Source organism: Filicampus tigris, chromosome 12 (assembly GCF_054856515.1).
Source record: "Filicampus tigris isolate MCC_2025a chromosome 12, RoL_Ftig_1.0, whole genome shotgun sequence".
Taxonomy (NCBI): Eukaryota; Metazoa; Chordata; class Actinopteri; order Syngnathiformes; family Syngnathidae; genus Filicampus; species Filicampus tigris.
In genome coordinates, this window is record NC_141228.1 from 5,821,944 (window position 1) to 5,845,000 (window position 23,057).

At 38.9% G+C, this 23,057-nt stretch overlaps 1 protein-coding gene across 1 annotated transcript in view; it reads right to left on the bottom strand.

The window, feature by feature from the left end:
* Window positions 1-904: 904 nt before the first annotated feature.
* LOC147138149 (glypican-5-like) overlaps window positions 905-23,057 on the bottom strand; it is a 45,860-nt gene continuing 23,707 nt past the window's right edge. Inside the window, exons 9-11 of the mRNA XM_086047466.1 lie at window positions 17,233-17,362; window positions 4,454-4,542; window positions 905-2,774 (exon numbers count right to left, since the gene is read on the bottom strand). Of these exons, the coding sequence (XP_085903592.1) occupies window positions 2,676-2,774; window positions 4,454-4,542; window positions 17,233-17,362 (318 nt within the window). The 3' untranslated portion in view covers window positions 905-2,675. The remainder of the gene's footprint in view (window positions 2,775-4,453; window positions 4,543-17,232; window positions 17,363-23,057) is intronic.

The following is a 23,057-nucleotide window of genomic DNA, read 5'->3' on the forward strand; positions in this document are numbered from 1 at the left end:
GCCCATATAGGGGTTGTAAGGGATTGAAAGTATTGCAGGGGTGGTAGGAATAATTGAAGTGTTTGGATGAATTGGATAATTCAAGACGTTCACACAGAAACTGTTGAATTGCCCTTCAGCAAGACTTGTCTGATTGCTTCAGTAGAGCCTGTGTTTCTGTTACAGGCGGGCTCAGGCTGACGGTGGACTGTCAAACACTTTCAACTTGATTTGCCTTCAGGGTAAAAGTACAAAAAATGAGCAAGTGTTATGGGTAATTATCACTTGACTTACTTTTTCTTCCCTCAGTCAGCAATAAAAGATCGAGTATATTACATTGGCGAGGCCATTTCTTTACCTCACAGAATTTTTGCCTCACCAAGACCATCGAAATGTGGCTTGAAGGGGAAATCACCCCAAACATATTTTTTTCAAGAATATGTTCCAAGCAGGCCCAGTAGTTGAAACACGGCAATCTGATTCATATTGTGGTTGTGGCATATGAGTTAAGCAGTAAAATCCACACGTTTTCAGCCATGTTAGGGAACGGCCATTTTGTCACTTCTGTCGCCTGAAAATCACATCGCAACTACTCAGGCCTCAGGTAACGACCAATCATATATATGTATGCTTTTCTTTGTATTTGTGTTTATCTTAGCACAGAACATCAACAGAGGTCTTATGTATGAGTGACAAAGTGCAATTTTTTCTCTCTAAAAAAAAAAAGTATATAAGTTAAAAATAATACGTTGCTATGGATTGGCACTAGAAGCAATGCATTATTGTGTTGAAGAAAGTCGATACCTGTTGCTGGTGTCATTTCTGCTTGTACAGTATGCGTTCAGAAGTCATTTGTATTTTACATGGCCAGCCTGACATGTCTTACCACACAATGACGTCAGCATCACAAACAAATCACTTCAGGTTTAACATGGCATGTTGTGCATTTTATTCATGAAGTCACCGGGCAAAAGATGCGTGACTTGAATCCAACATATATATTCAGGCAAACAGTTTGAATCACCTAATTTGTGTACCAGTACAATTTATCAAATGAAATGTTAACATGGGCTTATTATTATTATTATTACCGGTACTTTTTGTATTGGCTGGTGGATTTCCTGTCAAAGGAACTAATCGGAGCATAACCTATTCTGCATGCATCTCTGGTTAAACATTTATAGTCGTATTAGTATATCTCAGGATGTTAATACATTCAGATCAGAGTGATACCTTTAAGAAAGTCAGTAACACACTGACAGATGTGCAAAGCATCCTTCAGCTGGCTGACTAGCTCCTTTTGAATATATTCATCAGTATTCCACTGTGCACAGTTTGGGGAGGGGATGGAAACTCAACAAAGAAACAGAAGTGTTGGAATAATCCTAATTAATGTTTATAACATTCAGTCTATATTATCAGATGTAGATTCAGTGTGACGTCAATCATGCTGTATTGCAATTTGTAAAACAAGGACAAGGTGATAAAGTTGATCAAATTTGGGGAGAAGCCTCATTGTCTTGGATGACAATTGTAATCTCTCCCTGGTGTCTTATTCATTCCGTCACATGACTGTGATTCAGACCAACTTATCAAACAGATGGCTGTGTTCTACCAGGAATAGCTACCTGCATTTATGTCCCCTCTTCTATGCTTCAGTATGCTTATTTTTAACTTCTTAGTGAAAAGGGACGCCAATAGGTAGATCTAAAACTGTGAAGAAAATAGGCAATGTATTCATATTGTAAGACAAGTAGCACTTTTTGTCTTACTACTAATGCCATTTCTTAGAGAAGATTAAGTAAAGGTGAAAGGCCTATGCATCCGGCATTACATAAGCATTCAATCATTCATCATGCTTGTAAAGAAAATTCTAATTGGCATTTTGTGAACACGTTTATTATTTTAAATTATTTGAAATAAGTATAAAGGCACTGTGAATGGCTGTTTCGCCTATTGTGAAAGCAAAACACACAATTTCATAGCAATATCTGGGTCTCTGTTCAATTATACTACTATAACATATTTTACTCCTATAATAATACTACTATGACTACTAACTATCACTGAAAAAAATGGTGAGTTGAATTTACTAAATTTTATTTTATCAAGTGGCTGCAGAAAATAAAATCTTTTGGATCCAGATGCATTTTTAAATGGATGTATAGTCTACGTAAACAATGTACCTGGAACGAGGTGATTTTATTTCGGTGAAAATAAAATTGAGTAAATTCAACAAAAAACTTTTTCAGTGTATAGCTGTCAGGAATCAGATCAGTGAGTGATAAAAACAAAAAAAGTGCAATTAATACCTACAAGTCAATCGGATGTCTTCTATGTTATGCACTATTTACACAAAATTAATCTACATAAACTCTTTATATAAATATATAATATAGATTTGTATTTACACCTCTTGAAAAAAAAGTAGTGCTGTGCCATCTATGCTATGAGCGTTAAATACAAGTGAGCACACATCGAGGTCAGTGCAGGTAACATAAAATGCTCACACTCTTGAATGAATATTTCATCTTCCATCATCATCATCATCATCATCAACAACAACATCCATTATCGTTATTGTCCACAAAGTAACAACAATGAGTGGCCAAACTGTGCTCAAAGAGGTTTTAAGCACGAATCAACCACACACATGACGTGGTCGTTTCTCAGTCCCCGATTATGTCACTCAAGTGTCAACGTGGTTGCCATGGGGACAGCAACAACAGGAGAGTCGCCAGGCTCAAAAGTAGTAGTTCGAGAGTCAGCATGCTGGCTGAACCTGTAACAGGCACCTGATGGAGTAGATGTAAAGGGGAGAAAGAGAAAGGGTGAATTCTGTAAGAAAAAACAGTGAATAAGTTGCCTAAAGAGTCACTTAAAGGAGAAGTCAACCCAAGAATATGTTGTATGCAGGCCCAATAGTTGAAACTCGGCATTCTGATTAATACTGCGTTTGTCGAATAAGAGTTAATCCACCCGTTTTTAGCCATCTCCGGGGGCGGCCATTTTGTCATTTTTGTCGACTGAAAATGACATCACAACTGCTCAGCGCTCAGGTAACGACCAATCACATCTCACCTGTTTTCTGAAGCTGAGCCGTGATTGGTCGTTACCTGAGCCCTGAGTAGTTGTGATGTCATTTTCAGTCGACAGAACTGAACTAACAAAATGGCCGCCCCCTGAGATGGCTAAAAAGGGGTGGATTTTGCTGCTTAACTCATATTCCACAAACGAAATATTATTCAGAATGCCGTGTTTCAACTAGATGGCCTGCTGGGAACATATTGTTGAAAAAAATATGTTTGGGTTGATTTCCATTTTAAAGACTTATTCAGGCACAGATAGTTTGATAGTCTATTCACTGCTTAATCAGTCTTCCATCTTTAATTTGGTTTATGTCAAAAGGGCATAGTTGCATGTTCCCTATAATACCACTTTTCCACCCAGGAAGCCCAGGAACATTTCATTCTTGGTAATACAAAGTTGCTGTGGACAGGGCGGTTTGCATTTCCACCGCATTCATAGTTCAGGGTAGGTCACGCAAATGAGACTGATGACGTATACAGGGGGAAGTGTTGCGTTACTGTGTAACTCATTACTGACACCCTATGGCTTTTAAACATCATCGCAGTTAAAAGAAAATGCTTCAGAAAGTGACCTTTAAAATGTGTGTATTAGTTTGTATCTTAATCTAAAACATATTGGATAATTTAAAATATTTAATCAATATTCAAATGTGTCATAGTGTGAAAATCAGAGTCAAAGTGTTGTTGCTTATGTTTACTTTTTTTTTTCTTTACCCTTTATCTCGATAAATCAGTTGAAAACTGACTCTCATTTGCAATGCCATCCAGGCTGCAGAGTGTCTTTGAGGCAGCGATATCTATATATTAGGGATGTCAAAGTTGAAGCGTTAACTTTGGAGATTGATTTAAATTTTATAAAGCATTAAAAAAATAACTCAGTTAGGATTGCTCCAATGAGCCATCGAGCAACTTTTTAAAGTAAAACTACGTAAAGGTCCGTCTTTGTGACAGTGACTCTCCTCAAAGTTTGGCTGTAAAGTGAGCAGAGGGAAGCTGCCACAGGAAGTACATAAAACTGAGTTAAATGAGTGAATTTTTTTAATGCGTTATGAAATTTAAATTAATCTCCATAGTTAAGACTTTAACTTTGAAAGCCCTAATATATGTATACAGTATATATATAAAAACACAAACACCCACTCACACACAGGCGGTTCTAGACCATTTTAGTTGGAATACGCACACTCATATTTCTTATTCAGGTTTAATTTTCTACATTGATTGGCATGTTTCAGGCATGTCACGTGAATAACATAGTTTAATGTTGAGTACAAACCCAAACAACAAAGGGCCAACTGAATTTACCACCGCAAATTGGAAAATTCTCCATAAGGTTCCTGCAGTGAAAAAGGGGGCTGAAAATGAGGATGCGAGAGATTGCCTACCAGTGGCGGAGAGTTAGGATGAGGAGGAAGAGGAGCCCTGTCCTTCATCACTGGACGGTGTCCGCTGGATAAATGAGCTGTGTCAATACCTAAGCACATAAATATCCGAAGAGAACATGACTATCTTTCTGTTGAAGCAATTTCAGAGCAGCACTTTAATTGTGTTTGTTCACTCACAACACACAGTGATAAGAAAAGGACTGAGCATAAGCATTTAAGTTTAGACATACCACAAAGTCAACTCAGCTAACAACACAGCAACATAAGCTGATCCAAACCAGCCCTTGTCAGCTCATTACAGTCATTTCCTTTCAAGTATTCCATTGGATTAGCTCGCCAAAGGAGATACAACACAAGAGTTGCATATAAAAATGCCTTTAACAGCAGTCAGTTTTGACTGGTAGTGTGGATGAGGTATTCATTTAATAAATATTGTAGCAATTTTTTGCAATGGTGTGATGTGTAAAATGAAAAAATGAATCAAATGAAATGAATGATCAGTAATGAGTAAAGTTGACAGTAATGAGTAAAGTTGACATTTCCTATACTCACATTTCCTATACTCTAATAAATAGTATTACTATTTCCATTTACTTACATCTGGATATACAACTTAGGCTACTTTCACACTGTAGGGCGTGATGCCCTATTCAGATTTTTTGTTGAATCCAATCTCTTCATTCGTTCACATTACAAAAACAAATGCGACTTCTAATGTAAAAGCAACGCATCCGTGATGTGACACGCAAGCGCACACAGCACGTCAAGTGGTGTCCACTCCAAACTAAAAATGACGTCAACCTGGTATTGTGTTTATGGAAGTAAATATGGTCCTGCATGTAGGGGCTCGTCCTTTTATCATCTCATATCGCCATAATAGCAAGGCAGGAGGAGGTAGAAATATTTTGGGGAAATGAGGTGACGCTCCTTTACCCACTTTATGGAGACATCACTGATGCGTGTAATAAATGAACCGTCTGTGTGGCTGAATTTGTACTTTCACCACATATGTGAACGATATGCTTAATGTATCGAGTGGGGTTTAAATTAAAGTCAAATATAAAGACAACACTGTTACTCAAAACAACTGCAGATTCACGGCCCATTGTCAGTAGTCTCCTTCCCAAAGACTTTCCCCCTCCCGTGCCGAGCGCATATTGGGCTTTTGATGACGTATAGGTCCCATGTGCATGGATGAGCGGTCATTAGGGATGTCACGATATCCAAATGTCATGTGTCACGTGTCATCTTCCAAACCACTTATCCTGTACAGGGTCGCAGGGAGGTGCTGGAGCCTATCCCAGCTGACAATGGACGAAAGGCAGACTACACCCCGAACTGGTCGCCAGCCAGTCGCAGGCCACACACACAGACACTGTCACTGAGCGGGAACCGAACCCACGCTGCCCGCACACAACTCAGGCGTGTGTACCACTAGACCATCAGTGACCCTATCCAGATATCATGATACGATATCACGATATGAACCTCACGATATTATAACGATATTGTCGAGAGGTTGGCGATATACAAACATCTCATGATACTGTATAAAAGCTCACGATATAAAATGAAAAATGCTAATTTAAAAGAAAAAACATCACAATATTCTGTTTTTGTACATAATACAGTAACAATAGCATTCATAAAGAAATAGGCTTGGCAAGTCATGCGTCAAATTAAACGGCACGAATAAACTAACCACCAGAGGGCGCTGGAACTGCACAAATGGAAAAGAACTTGGGTTTTTAAACAGATTTGCTGCTATTAATATTGTGACATGACGACGATGATCTATCGTGGCAATTCTAATATCGCAATATTGCCGATATTGTGACCTACCTAGTGTTCATACTGCAAAAAGAGGCCCAGGACAAATTTGAAAAACTCCAAATTGTCCTGTTCACACTGCAATGTCAGATAGGCGTCACATATGGGCAAAAAAAAAAAATTGGGATTGAGCAGCAGAGTCAACATAGCCTTAATTAGACAATAGCGTTTTTGTTGACAATACACAACATTTTTGGGGAAGCAAAACGTATTTTAACAGCCCCACAGGTACATTTATCGCCTCTTTTAGATGTTTACATTATTGTACATCTCAAAAAAACAAAACATCAAACCAATAAATGTTGTTTTATAGTCACACTATTACAAATAGGGCATTCTACCACCATACCAGCCGTGGCAGACGTCATCTTGTTTGCAGTGTTAATGCTATTGCTAGCACTGCTATATTGTGGAAACTGGACACTTTGACGATTTATGGCAACTAAAACACTTTTAATGGCACACTATTATGAAAGACCATGTTTCAGAATCCCGTGTGTGCGTGTCAGTGAGGGACATGTCTTTAGTCAGACTCAGGGGTGTCTGAGTGATTAGTGAAGTGAGGCTACATTTAAATCTTACAAGCGGTTTTAAAACTGCAAACTCCCCCTTTAAATGAAGAACCATTTCACTCATGCAACTGTGTGTGTGTGTGTGTGTGTGTGTGTGTGTGCGTGTGTGTGTTGTGTGTGGGGGTGTGTGCGGGTGTGTGTGTGTTGGCATTTCTCCAGGACCCATACGGGAGGTGAATGGATTCATGCCCCGAACATATACACAAGCACTCACCAGAATCATCTGGATTTAGATGCATTTTTTAAGTAGATGTATAGACTACTTAAAAAACTTAGACGAAATAAAATTGATTAAATCCAACGGACCATTTTTTTTTCCAGTGTTGCGCTGCCCACTTTTCAATTGTCATCCCAACACATCATTTGCATAATTTAAGAATAATCAGACTCCAAAAACTACCAAGTAAAAATATATCAGGACACCAGTCATCTCCACTTGACGAATTATTCACTGAAAAAAAATGGTTGGTCAATTTTATTTTGTCAAGTGGTTGCACAAAATAAAATCATTTGTATTCAGATACATTTTTAATGGAGATGTATAGTCTGCTTAAAAAATCTCTCTGGATTCAGGTGATTTTATTGCGTGCAACCACTTGATGAAATATAAGTGAGTAAATGATGCACTGCATTTTTTTTTCAGTGTTCCCTCTACAATCAAGGAGAGTTTTCAAGGAATTCAGCCAGGTGTTTCTTTTTATTTGTGTTCTTTATTCTTCATTTATTTTTTCAATAAATGAAAGTGTGTTTTAAAACCATACATCTAAGGCAATGTCATTAAATTGTTTTCGTACAAAAATACATTCCGGCTCCAAGATACACTGGATGCAAAATAGCGCTACCCCTTTAGGCCTTTACCTTTATTGAGTATGAGCTATTAGTATTCATACCAACCCCCACTGTCTTTTCTGTCTGCATCCAGCTGGTTACTTGATTTCTCACCTATAAGCATACTGGCATAGGCCTAGTTTCTTTTGATGCCTTTTACATACAAATAATAGTAAGTACAAATATATGTTTGAACTGGAAAGTCAAGAAACAGGGGCACGTGTGAGTGAATGCATTAGAATGTAAATGTATGTCCTAAGGTCAACTTGAACTTAACAATGTGATTATGCGGCCTTTGGATGTTTTGCTCATAGTCATGTAATCTGACGTCTGTCTCTGGACCAAACTGAGGACAATGAAACACAATCACAATATTTAGCAGAATGTCTTGTTTTAACTAGTGGGCCTACATCAAAAATATTCTTGAAAAAAATATGTTAGGGTTATCTTCCGCTTTAAAGAGTCTACCAATAGCATTGCTGCTGACAATCTCCCTGATGAAATTAGTGAAGTATGTGTTAACACCAAAAAAGGAGAAGGTGGGTTTTATCTCAGTAAGGAACACTATTCTATGTACCTCACTATAAGCTTTAGAAAATAAATTCAGGAGCAGCTAGCTCAGTAGAGAACAAACCTCTCCCAAGTGGAGTAATTGTCGAATCACTAACATATCTGCAGTGATCAGTCTAAAATATTTGCAGCTACTGCCTCTCCATCTATGACCATAATGACAACCTCCGTGTGTAGCACAGTATCTTTGTTTTGTTGTCTGATTATATGTCTTTATATGTCCATTAGAAAATACAAAAAGTACCACTTTCATTCTGGGGTGGAACAGTTACATAAATTCCTGTATCCCAATTCTTTTTCAGACCACCAAAAGTTAATGGGAAAATTAAGTATTGATCACCGCATCTTCTTACCTGTGTGAGTTGAATGTAATCCTACTCACTCAGTCGCTCACGCAGAAGACTGAAGTCTACGTTTATAAATTGCGACGGATGATGTCAAGTTGGCCCAGGAGATCACAGATGTGTAAAATGGGCACTTGGAGACTACCATACATCCCGGTCATACGTGTCCGTGTGTGAACCCCACCCCCACAGAGCTGCGCTGTAAGAAAGATGAAATAATAATGCGTTCAATGAATTGATTTCCACAATAAGTAAAAGGGTCTGAAATATGACATCCACTGCACATCATTTGAGCTCAGGACCTGTCTACCTGCACCTCAGTCAAATTCACGAAAATTACGTTACACTATCTGCGTCAATATTTAGACGTGGTGCCACAGACAAGTTTAGTCTACTTTCAACCACCAAATTGTCAGATGTCTCGGCCACAAGTCAAACGATATGCCCCAAACGCCCGGCATGGCACAGGGAGATGAACCAAATTCCCAAACAAGCGCATATATGTTTAGGTCAGCACAAAAATCACAATACTTCAGTGTTTCGGCTCAAGTTCAGCCGCACTCTCTACGAATAAACAGAGCTGGGCGTTGTACAAAAATTTCTGTTTATTGCCTTCCTTCTGCAGCCGTGGTACCCTTCCGCCATCCGTCTATCCTCCATTTTCCACCGAATAGTAATCGCCAATGGGCCAGTCCGACAATCATTTTAAACAGGCTTCCGTTAGCGTTTCCGTCTACTAACTTCGACCAACTTCCACTAGCATCCCCACCGCCCGCTGAGCGATATTTGAAACGAAAGACTCATCATGGCATGGAGGCCACACCTAAATGCCTCTCCTTTTAGGACCCAGAAGCTGTCAAAAAGTGGCCAACGGGAAACGGAAGCCTCACCGCGAAAATAGACGGTAGACGATTACACAGATGGAAAAAATGGGCTTCCAACAATGCTTAGCCCCAGTGGTGTTACCAGGATGCCAGGTGTGTCTGGGCATTAGTCTTACCTGGGGGGGCTAAAAAGTACTACAATGCTCATGTAGGTCGAAATACAGCGTAGTGCTCCTGCACCTTAAAAAGTGTTTTGTTTTCTCCTTAATTGAGATAACTGTTGTTGTATTTCGGCTTGACAAATTAAAGTTGATTTGATTTTATTTGACTTGGAAGACATCCATAACTGAACAGTATGGACATGCAGGTGACAATGTTTTTTTTGTTTTGTTTTTTTAAGGTGAAAGGGGATCTAACAACACAAACAAAGGTTAAAACTTAGAACACAACCATTACTGAACAGTATGGACATGCAGGTGACAGTGTTTTTTTTCGTTTTGGGTTCTGCCATCAGAACTACATCCAGTTTTCTATGGGTGGGCAGAGTGTGTCCGTGGGTGGGCACTGTCCCCCCCCCCCCCATATTAGATGAGTGATGAACACTTTCAAAAGCCATGGACACCAAGACACTAAAAAGACCTCACAACCTCGCTTAAAGAACAATTCAAGGTATTGAGTGTATTTTATTTGTAGCAGTTTCCAGGTCACTTTTGGTTCAGGCCAGCTAAAAGTTTCTGACTCACATATTAGTTAACACCTCCATTCCGGCACAGCTGGCATCCCCAGAGGAGCTGACATGAAGGTTCAAATGAAGGACAGCAGTGCTTGCTACATATGCTATACTGGCGAAAGAGGACAGATGGCTGCAACAAGAAAACACCAATGCAGCAACTTTGCCTTTCCAATTCCAATGAATCTGTTCACCAGTGATTTTTAATTAAGGTAGCTTCCGAAATAATAAAATAAAAATGGAAAATAAGCCTCTCTCCAAGGGTGAGAGCAAGGCTTGCAGGCAGGTGGAGCGTAGCCATAAATCAGAACTTCAGTGACCCACACAGAATACAATATGCTGATTTCTAGGCAGAAACGAAATCCCTCACACGGACACACGTGCACTTTTCAAAGCGTTATAAACTAGAGAAATATGCCTAGTTGCTGAAAGAAAACAAGTGTTTTCCATGCTAGTAAAACAAAGTGTTATAATGTTAATAAACAAGTTAACACACATATACAACTAGTTACAACATTATGACCATGTGCATAATCCAATGAGCCAGGTACATCGATCACCTCTTAGATTTCTAAAATGCCATTTTTTCAAAGCAAAGCGCTGCAAGTTAAAGTCAATAATGGCTGAGCTTGTTTCACGACTTTCCGCTACAGAAAGCCAGGGTGACGAAGACGGCAGTTGCATATGGGACACGCAAGAATAAAGAAACACCCACAAAAATCAACGGAGAGAAGACAGTGCCGTTGATGAGATGTTCATTTCGCTGCTGGCCAGTGGCTGCGTTGCTTTTTGTGTTTGAACTTTAAAATAAAGATAATAAGTGATCTGTGAAAGATGAACATTTCTGTTACAGTATATTGAATTTGGGAAAACTGTTATTGTTGTTGTCTGCGATTGGCTGGCAACCAATTCAGGGTGTATCCCGCCTACTGCCCGGATAGGACCCAGCACGCCTGACCCTCGTTAGCTCAGCTGTTTTCTGAAGCTGAGCCATGATTGGTCGTTAGCTGAGCCCTGGGCATCTGTGATGTCATTTTCAGTCGACAAGAGTGATAAAATGGATGCCACATGAGATGGCTAAAAATAGGTGGATTTTTCTATATTCCATAAACACAATATTAGTCAGAATGCCGTGCTTCAATTAGTGGGCCTGCATAGAACATATTCTTGAAAAAAAATATGTATGGGTTGGCTTCCTCTATAACATATCGCAAATCACAGAATCTGTTTAATAAACTTGTGCTGAAAGGCCTTTAAACAGTCAAAGTCTGGAATTATTCTAAAATGTGATGCCAATTTCTTCCTTTTTTATGCATATTAATATCGGCTTCAAATATCAGTTATCGGCCCCCTTGACTACTAATAAACGGTATCATCCCTGAAAAGACCATATTGGTGTATCGCTACTCAATATGGATTTCATATTTTGAATATGAAATATGTCAGTCGAGGTGCATCATTTAGTACTTATTTAACTAATAAAAAAAGGAGTCATGTACTGAAAGTAGAGACAATTAGGACTACCAATCTACTCTCTACCTATCTGCTTTAGGTAATTAAAAGGACACATTTTAAAAGTTAAACATTCATAAACATACTTCCTGTGTTTATGTATCTTATTGAAAAACAGGCTGAAATAACACTTCAAATCTAACGGTGACCTTAAACTTTTGTACTGTGTTGTATTGTTTTTAAATCTGTCCATTTTTTGCTTGTCCTGGGGGCCAAGCCCTGGAGCCCCCCCATCCTGCCCCTTATGTGGTCCCGAATCCCAGCTCCCTCTGGGTGAAAAGTAGGATGCACTCTGGATTGGTTGCCAGACATAATAGGATACATACAGAAATGCCTTAAAGTGGAAGTCAACCCAAACATTTTCTTTACAATAATATGTTCTATGCAGGCCCACTAGTCTCAACACGGCATTCTGATTAATATTGCGGTTGTGGAACATGAGAAATCCACCCGTTTTTGGCCATCTGTTGCTCAGGGCTTATGTAACGACCAGTCATGGCTCAGCTTCAGAAAACAGGTGAGCTGTGATTGGTTGTTACCCGAGCCCTGAGCAGTTGTGATGTCATTTTCAGTCGACAGAAGTGACAAAATGGCCGTCGCCTGAGATGGCTAAAGACAGGTGGATTTTGCTGCTTAACTCATATTCCACAAACGCAATATTAATCAGAATGCCGCATTTCAACTAGTGGGCCTGCATAGAACATATTCTATATTCATATTCTAAAAATATGTTTGGGTTGACTTCTGCTTTAAGATACAAGTTTAATTGGTTCCTTAACCATATATTTACGTTTTACTGTTGCGGCGTCCACCCAACTCGGGGATCGGTTTGGGAGATCAGGCTGCTTAGCTAAATGTCTGGGGTGCCAATTTAGCTCAAAACCCCATTACAGTAGAAGGCACGGAAAGTGAGGTTTTCCAACCACGCAGCTCATGCTGGCATCCGTTACACTTAACCCTACATTTTTTGTCGATGGGAGGGTGCGGCGTGGTGAGGACAGACCTTTCTTTAAGTATATGGCCCCACTAGCCCTGAAGGATGGCACGTCAACATGCGCATTATTCGTTTGTTGATCTGTGACAGAAGTGACATTTATGTCGAGGGGGGCTGTGGTTGCCCGGGGGGGGATACCCTGCCCCATTGGCCCCGTTCTCTGCACGCCCCTGCTTTCTGTTATGGTCTATTCAGGTGTGCTGGAGAGGAGTGTCCAAGGGAAGTCGAATCTCAGATAAAGTAGGTGCAGTGTGGTTTTCGTCCTGGCTGTGGAACATTGGAGAAGTTCTACACCCTCAGCAGGCTCCTCGAGGTGGCATGGGAGTTTGCTCAACCAGTCTACATTTGCTGTGTGGACTTGGAGAAAGGTGTTTGATCTTTTCCCTCAGGGGATCTACTTACCCAACCTGGCTGTTTTTTTTTTCCACTTTGCAAAACACAAGGCATCAAGGTGACCCGTTTTGAAGATGTGGATGACATTAAGATGGCTGTGATAGAGCTGCAGAGGATCCCAAAAAAGTCCTTCCGGGACTGCATGAAGGTGTGGTAGAGAAGGCTGGGAAAGTGCGCTCATCTCTAGGGGGTGTACTTGTAGCTTGGATATGAAGTATAACTTTTGTGACACACCTCATACAGAATAAAGATTTACTATTTGGTGCTGAATGTCATTCTTGTTGACGAAATGGTGAGCGGAAGTCAGATAAGACTGATATGAGGAGAAAAAGTTCAAATGAAAACTGATAGCTGTGATGTCTGTGACTGTGTGCATGAGCGAGTGCAAAAATCCATTATTGTCTGTTATCAAATGAACGTGGTGTTTTGTACGAACTTGTCGGATGAGGGCCAATTGTGTTTGGATTTTGCAGCAAATAAATTAGGCATTCTCCCGCTGTCTCTCAAACGCACACATGCACAATGCTTACAAACGCACACTTAAAAGGTGACCTTGAAAGGTGTCAGGATAGTATAACATAGGTGTGTGTGTGTGTGAGTATGGGCGTGGGTGTGTGCGTGTGTCTGCACTTCCTCCCAAGGGAACTGAGGTTGAAGTAATGAAATGCTCATTACTGATTCAGCTAGAAATGCTCAGGATACATTTACAAAACTACACACACTACACAAGGGTGCGCACACAAACACACACACAAATAGAGTATGAGGCAGCTACAGATGCTACTCCATCTAGTAGTGGTCAGGATCAAAGAATTTAAAAGGGCAACATGAGAAAGAAGATTGAAATGAAGTGTAAGAATGTTAAGTAACTCTACTACTACTGAACTTGGACTTTACATTGTATTTGGCCATGAACTTGGAAACAACATGGAAAATTAGATATTTCTTGCATTTACAGAACGATTTTGAACAGGAAATTAACATGTATGTACCTGAACAGATTATTTCCTAGCAGTGCCTTTTAACATGGCAGCAACTTTGATTATTAATACGGAACAGAACCAAGAGAAAATAAGCAGTACGTATCTTCATTTCACTGCCCGCTGCTACTCCAGTTTGTCAGTTAACGTCCACATTTTATTGTTCTAGCTCCGCATATGACCTAATGCATAACCTAGTGCGTAGCGCCCTCACCTGTTGAACTCCTCCACCTGCAGTCACATCCTGTTCATGGCAAATGTATTGTATTGAATTGTACTGTAATTCCGGTTAGAGCGCCCCTAGCGGTGGAAGAAAAATCCACAGAATAGCCGCACCTTTAGGTAAGCCGCATGGTTCAAAACCTTGGAAAAAAAGTAGCGGCTTATAGTCTGGAAAATACGGTACATATACTGTATTGACTGTTTGGAAATACTTACCATCATACATCAACTGGTCCATGCATCTATATGCATTGTTTGACTTTGAAAGTTTATCAGACAGCAATGAGAGGAAACTGTAACTATACTAAAGTGACATTATTACTTATACTTGTTAGGCAAATCACCATTTTTTTTAACTCCCTATGAATATGCAGCACATTAGGCAGGGGAAGTCTGGTTATCCAGCATGGCTCTGCTCGATAAGCACACTGATATTATTCTGAGCATGTTTGCAGCCTCAATATCACAGAGTGTATGGATTGGACAAAAAGGCAGTTTCATTTTATAGCACTGATCAATCTGAACCAAAGGCTCACTTTTATAGTCACTTTTCTAGTCCCATTCAAATAGCCATGGGTGCTTATAAATATAGATCAAACTTAAGCGGGTGCATGCACTGGAAAATATTGGCAATTCCCTTGAAATAGATCATTTAGACTTTGATCCATAAACCTGCACTGTAGGCCAATGGTTGATAACAAAGGGAAAATGCATTAAGTATGGCAATAAATATAAAATGGTTCCGCAAGGTATTCCTGTGTATTTCTTATGATAAGGGCCATTTAAATCATACTTTAAGTGTGGGTCTAAAAAATAAATTTCCTGACTTTTGAGAAATGGGACAAATTCAGCCTCGCTTTCATTTTCTTCTACTCCTTTTTTCATGGTCAAGATCAAGATCATTTGGTAACCATGGTTACAATGACTCAAACTTTTGTGCACACACCAACATGGATTTTGAATGTTATAGATCACATATATTGTAAATATGCAAAATTAGTCGGTAATTTGAGAAAAAAAAATGATTGTCATTTTCCAGAATGCAACGTAATGTATGTCAGTAATGTTACATTTGTAACAACAACATAATAGTTTGTGGCTCTACACAGAATAGTAGAGAGGAGAGAAGAAGCTGTGATAACATTTACATTATTGACTAACAGAACATGCCTGGGGAGGTATAAGGATTGAGGAGAGGATCGCTTTGGTCTGAGTAGGGGAAAAAAAAATCAATCAGTTTTCTTCCTGAGGTGAGGGAAATGAGAAATGACAAAATGAAGACAGAAAGCTGGTGAAAAAGACTGTCCTCTCACATACATTACTGCTGCCCTGTGTGTAAGACCAATTGTGACATCCTCATGTCATCATGATGACAAGTAGAGTAGATCCTGATAAGTATTCAGGGTGCATCTGACACATAAGTGAGGTAGGGACATTTGGGCACTAGGTAGAAAGAAACTGGAAAGGGCAGAGCTCCCCTCAAGTTAAAAACAAAAGGCTGCTCTGTTACATGGTGTGGTTCTAACACATAATGGGTTCTTCTCTTTGAAAGAATTGAGTGCAGAAACCGCTCACGCACGAAGCAATTGTCTGTGAAAGGAAATTAATGTTTCTCAGTGCATTGTGTTTGTATTTAACTCATTCACTGCCATTGACGTATTTATTTGTCTTTTCACAGTCTAGCCATTCAATCCCAGGAACTTTTTTTTTTTTTTTCAAACATTACGGTAAAAGAGGGTCTCAAAATGTCTGGCAGTGAATGAGTTGATAGGGATGTAATGATTCACTCAAGCCCCGATTCAATTTGATTTTCGATTTTCAGTTCCTGATTTTGATTAGATTTTTTTTTTAAATCTTTTTTTTATCAAAATGAATGACTCATTTTATAACCATAAAATGTTTTTATTTTAACATCTGCATTTTGTTCTTGTTACAAACAAATGTTTGCATTTTTGTCTTAACAGTGTTTTGTCAGTGCCAAAACTAAACATGAAAATAAAAAAATGTACAATAGATTTGACTGGTTAGCATTACAAATCCTTTTGTGGTCAAAACTTTACTTTCAATATCTGCATCTATGTTGTATCAACCTGGCATTGTGAATCGATTCTTTTATCTTTTACGTCGATGCATACTTTAAGCAGTTTAAATCTATTTTAAATCGATTTTCAATTAATTGTTACATCCCTAGTACTTAACATTGTATATTTTGAACAAATGTAAAACTGTACTGCTTAGATGGCTTTCCAGAATTGAGTTAGGGATGGGTGGATTGATACCAAAATATCGATATTCTGATCCAGAGTGCTCAATTTTAACTATCGATCCTCAAGCTAAAGTATCGATCTAATAAATTTAAAATCTATAACTCAGAAGTTTGTGTTGTCATCCAATCAGAATTTTTGCTATGGGTTGACAAGGGCAAAGAGATTTCTGCCTTAGCAGAAACAGACTGCTGGCTCTGGTCCCGCCCACCAGAAATTTGTAAAGGCATTTGATTGGATGAAGAATGGTCAGGGTGAAGGCACACGTTTCGTAGTCACTGCATTGAGTGCACGCCACTGTTGACAATATGACATGAAAGTGATAACGATAGTTTGATAGTAGTTTGGTTCAACTGATGATGTGTGCGCTCCCACTGGTGTGAGCGCAGCGGCAGCGCACATGTGATTTTGTTTGCAGCTTTGTGTTAAAAAAAGAAAAAAGACACTTCCGGTATCGATATCGGATCAGTATCGTAATATTTGGCCCAGTATTACTTGGTATTGGATCGAATCCAAAACCAACGGTATCGCCCATCCCTCGATTAAGCGTTAACAGTTATGTAATCAGATGGGCTTTATAAATAAAAGCACATGAGAACTTCAATGACATATCATCCTTGTTCATAATACATTTGACAAAAAATAACCAAGTCAACTCATGTAAAATCAAGGTGAAAATGCTGATGAAATTGAAAAAATAAAGTAAAAAACCTCACCAGATGCTTCACAGCCGTCTTCATCGTCACAGTTGTCTCCACTGCCCATGTCTGCTTCTGCACTCCCTCCGTCCTCTTCCTCACCCGTTCTTGAGGCTTCATGCGCCCAGCCAAGCTCCACCAAAAGTTCCTGAACACACATAAATATGAGTGCATATTTCAAAAGTACTTTCATTTGACTCATTAACTGACTGTCCCCCAAGTCACAAATATAACAGCAACAGTCCAACAACTTAGCCATCACAGTGAAACTTACATGACATTATTTCAACACCTTACGTTCCTTCTCACCCACGTTAAGTGTAGTTTTACAATTGTATATAACACATATAGAGATAGTGTATTCACAAACATGTTCTGTTTGGCAGTTACTAAAATAAGGAAAAGTTGTCTGGACATTGAGTGTTCCATTTTGGTCACATTTTAGTACGTATATTTTTCAATCCTGAGTGCAAAATGAAGTCATTTACATCTTTGTATTTTCCCCGTTGATATCCATTTCAATTTTATAATTTCAGTCTATCATCATAATTGCCTTTTTCAGGCCAACCCCTTTGTATTTAAATTCCAGGTATCTCTATATTTTCAATGAATAAATAAACAGTGTTTTGTTACGTTTCAACGCAAGACATTTTCATTTTTTATGAAATAATTATTGCAAAATAATGCAAGATTTTTTTAAGAGGAAACAAAGAGTTCCACTTCCAGATCGTTTAAATGTATTCGCTGGTAGAGATTTTTATGGTCTAAAGATGTCCCACACACAGACATACTTTGCATGCAGAGGGACAAGGTATTAAATGTTAACAGATAGTTAACAAAACAAAATTGCTGTCCCGGATTACACACACAAGGCAGGCTGGGGGGGTTTCTGAATGGCGTCCTGGCTCCTGTGGCATTATCCATGGTATTACACATGCTGAACCACTAGAGGGCAGAATAAGCATGTGCAATGCGACTACTGGGAAGCAGAGTCGATGCTCCAGTCCGTACTTGACCCGATCAGGGACAAATAGAGGGATGGACGAAAAGCCACTTCCGTCCATGCTTAGTACGTCCTTTTTGAAAAAAAAAAAAAACCTCCGGTAACTTTTTTGTGGACGGACGGAGGACGAGAAGTTTACATTCTTTCCCTGGGACGTATTGCCCAGCTCTCTTTTTAACAATTATGGTTTGGGGAATTTGTTTCTCAAAACCACAACTGGGGCAGGGCGACAAATTTAAAAAAATGGCTGGACTAAGCATGGCCGGAAGTGGATTTTAGTCCAGCCCACTAATCGGCCCTCATGCATTTGACGTGGTCGCGAGGCGGCCAAATTTAATCTCAGCCTACTCAGTGGAAGGCGGGTGCCGACGATGTTTACGAATAAGGGCGGGGGGTCGCTGCCGGAAGGTTACCCAGGTCAAGGGTGGAGGGTCGCGGCCGGACCGGCAAAAAAAGTGCCCAGCTCTGGTAAATACCCGATTCTGATTGGCTCAGAAAATGACTACATCGGTGTACATTTTTAGCTGATAATGCACACCCTTCAAACATCTCAAGTAGTTCCTGTCAAAAATCATTACATTGTTCCAAATGAATGCACAAGCACCGTTAGATTATACAAGCAAACATAGCAACCTGACACAGTCAGATTTTCTGAAAAGTAAAGTATTCTGAGGACAGAAATTACCTAATTTAAAACAATAATGACTGATTTTATCATTTACTTTATTTGGCGATTACAACTAGGGACCAACCGATTAATTGGTTGGCCAATTTAATCGGACTATATGAGCTCTTTTAAAATCGGCCCAAAAAGAAAAAAAAAGAAGCCAACTTCGTACCACCCCAAAGAAATCTGAAAAAATTGGCTCATTTTTGCTGATTTTCTCTTTGTTGTAAAGTTCAACAAATACTAAAGGACAAAGTATTGTGAAACAGTCAAATGTTCTGCCTGTAATTCTTTACAATTATAAGCATTAAGTGGACCAAATATATATATATATATATATATATATATATATATATATATATATATATATATATATTATTCATTATGTATCTTTTTTTTTTACATGAATCCCCTGATTAATTGTTTTTTAAAATTTAGGTAACTCCGTTAGGTTTAAATGCACTCACACTCAAGAATGAAATCAACGCGAATAAAACAATATAGGTAATTAAAACACTAAGACACTCTTTGCACAAATAGTGACACATACGAACTTGAACACTTCACCATTGATATTTCCACTGACATCCTGTGACAGAAAAAAGTTATCTGGACACCGAGACAGGGTAGGTCCAGTCGACGGGGACCGACAAAGAGTACAGAGTTGCCAGCCCGAGAGCTTGCATCAACCGTCACATAAAATAAATAAAGCCTTTACCCCACTGAGCGGCGAAAGTTTGCAAGTGTTTGCGAGGGTAGTGGATATCGATTTTTCAACAGGGTTCATTCCAGGTCGTAAAGATGTTTGCCAGACGTTTGCCAACATCTTCAATGGTAGCTGACAGTTTCTCTTGTCATTAAAACGGTTTTACACACCCTTAGAAAGTTGGGACTAGAGTCAAAGTGTATGCAACTGTGAATTGGTAGATTCATAAATTATTTTCATTGGCAAGTGACCATCGTATAAGCAGGTCAATGCCCTTGAAATGTTCAATTATCAGGGATTAACAGACTTTGCAGAGGCAACTGTCCTCTGTTGGGCGCCAGTTTATGCCTCCATGTTGTCCATTAAAAGCTGATGCACGTCCCAGCTTGGATGATCGTTGCAATACCTCATTATGGGTAAGTGGAAATTCTCTGATGACAGGCTCATAAATATCAAATATAAATACTGGTTGTCTAAGGATCCCAAAAGGGAAAAGAAGCAAAATGCAGACTTTGTGTGAAATCATTTAATCTCCAACGTAGGGGAGGCGGCTGTTGTGAGTCATACTCTGGGGAAAAAGCTTGTCTTTTAAAAATTGGGTGCTTGATTTTATATTTTTACACTGAAAGATCTAGAAATTAGGCTCTGGAAAAAAGTATGTAATTTTGAAATCTCAAATGCGTAGGAGCCCTTTGAATGTCAGTACACTGAATTGATCGCAACTGAACTGTTCTAATTGTCTCATAAGACGTTTCGTCTCCCAACCCGAGAAGGCTTCATCACTGGTGTTGGTAGGAAACCCAGCAACATATTTATCCTCCAAGAGGTATTCCCCAAAAGCCACAAACGATATCACACTTTTTTTCAGAAGCACATTTCATATTAATAATAATAATAATAATAACAATAATAATAATAATAAAACCCCTTATTTGTGTAGTGCTTCATACTCATTGAAGACAATTTTAGAGCTATATCTTTACCTAGCTATCTTTCCTAATTTGGTCATGAGAAAGTTCAAACAGGTAAAAAAATAAATAAATAATTTAACAAAATTAGAGTTATTGGTCTTCTGCCTAGCACTATAATCTCCAGAACAGACAAAATATGGAAACTGTTCCAACAACAGGCAACAATACCCAGAAAGTTATCAGAAAAAAGATAAGAGAAAGGCCCCAAACAAGTCTCTCTCATTCTGATTCAGTAATTTGGTATGGATGGACACATGCATTCCCCATGTGTAAAGAGTCAAGACCTTTACACCCAGAACAAATTCCATGTATCAGAACACTGGGTTGGGCTATCACTGGCCACATTGTCATCGTCTGTCATTTAAGAAAAAAGATGGACGCACAGCAGTGTGGCCACCGCCTTTTTCTATGTAAGCGTGGTTCTCACAAGTTTGATTATGCTCGTCCTGATTGGCTGAGCATGTACACACACATTTTAATTGCAAGGAGTGAACGAGTGTAACGAGTGACTACGCTAGCGGAATCCCATTAGACTGCAAAGCTTGCGTGAAACAGAGCCCACTGCTCCAAAGGTCTAATTAACTGCTACAAGAGAACGGGGCCAGTGGAAGATGAGAAAGGCCAGGCAAAGACGGCGAGAATGACACACCTCTAAAGTACGACTGATAAGATCATTCATATTCCACGGATGCATCTTTATCATATTTAGCTACTCAACTCGTTCTTGCATTGTGACTGTGTGAACACAAGCAATGACAGTCATAAATAATAATGAATTAAAGGTTTGAATTGATGGCTGTGTCTCTCGAATGGGAAAGTACTTGGCTAAGATTTAGATTCAAAGATGACCTCAGCGTTGTTTAAAACCTGAAGGCCATTGCAGGCCATTAAAAAAAAAAAAGATAGAAAAACGATCAGCACAATAAAGTATGTTTGATTTTGTGGAGGTGATAGTGGTTTTTCCTCATAGGAGCTCACATTTGATGTTAACAAAAACAAAATATTGCGCCGCCCACCTATATATTTTCACAGTTTGAAATGGACAAGAGTAGGAATGTGCAAATGAATTTTAGTGGCAATTAGTCACTTTCAGACACTAGGTGAGAATAGAACTTGATAATTGATTGATGTGGCTTAACAGCTTGGTCACAAAGAGAATTATACTTATACGTCAAGGTACATCATCAGCTTGACAACTGTCAAGCAGTGTCACTGTCAATTAAGAGTCTTGGACACAAGCAGCATCGTTGTGAATGACCTTGATGGATGATTCAAGAGTAATCACTGCAAATCCTGTCAGCAGATTACCAACCTGTCAAAAGCTTTGAGAGTGCCGCATAAATCTGTTGTAATTGCTGAATTAATGTAATACTGAACGTCATTATCAACATATGCTTGCAATGGTGACATTTAAATGTATTGCATTAAGCAGCACTTCACTCAAGTGGTGATAACAAATGATTGAATGAGGGGCAAGACACATTACACACTCAAAGACACACATTTGTCCTTCTAAAATTGTGAGGACTTTGCAGGCATAAAGAATTTCTGGAAGAACGCTAATCAGAACTAAAGGCCCATTTACGAGTCCTTCCAAAACCAAGAAGTCTATGAGTTTCCTGGGAAAAGGAAATTAAATTATCTCGGTTTTAAAGTGGTGTTTCGATGATAAAAGCAAAATAATGGAATATGCCAGGGGTGAATTGCAACATAAAAAAGTTACATTTAAGTAGTGTTTCTTAACTGATGATGATACTGCAGAGGTGGTCAAAGAATCCCTTACATATTATAACAACACAAACAATATTATACGATACTGTAATTTTTTCTTCAATTGCAAAAATGTTGCAAATGACTTTGACCAAGTCGCTGATGTTGTAATGGTTCACTCAACTAACTTATTGTCTACACACATACATACATACATACATACATATGTACGTACATACACATACATATTTCTTTGAATTTGTCTTCACTGTTAACACAACATAAGATATTGCAAACATGCGTTTCCTTAGTTTCTAATCCCTTCTTTAAAGTACATTGAAAAATAGTTAAACTATTTACTGGCTTCTGATTTGAAATGGAGTTATCCATCAATTTGTTGTGTATATTTGACAATAAAAGGCGACCATACATCTACTTGGGTTTCGAAGTCGTAACGGCCCTCCGAGTCAAACCCTAACTAAGATGTGGCCCGCAAAAAAAATGAGTTTGACACTCCTGCTCTAGATAATGTCCGACTAATGGGTGGAGATGCGCATCTAAGTTTGCAGCTGACTGGTCAAATTCAGATAAAAGCATAATATTCCATAAGAAAATTCAGGTACATTAGATTAATTCAAGTACCTCAAATTTAAAAATGATAGAGGATTTTTTTTTTTTTTTGCATTGGGTAATAGTTTATTTGGTGTGTGCACCATCATTTAGACACGTGGAGGAAGTTGTAAATATACTCATATTGTAACACGCCGACTTACTTCAAAATAAAAG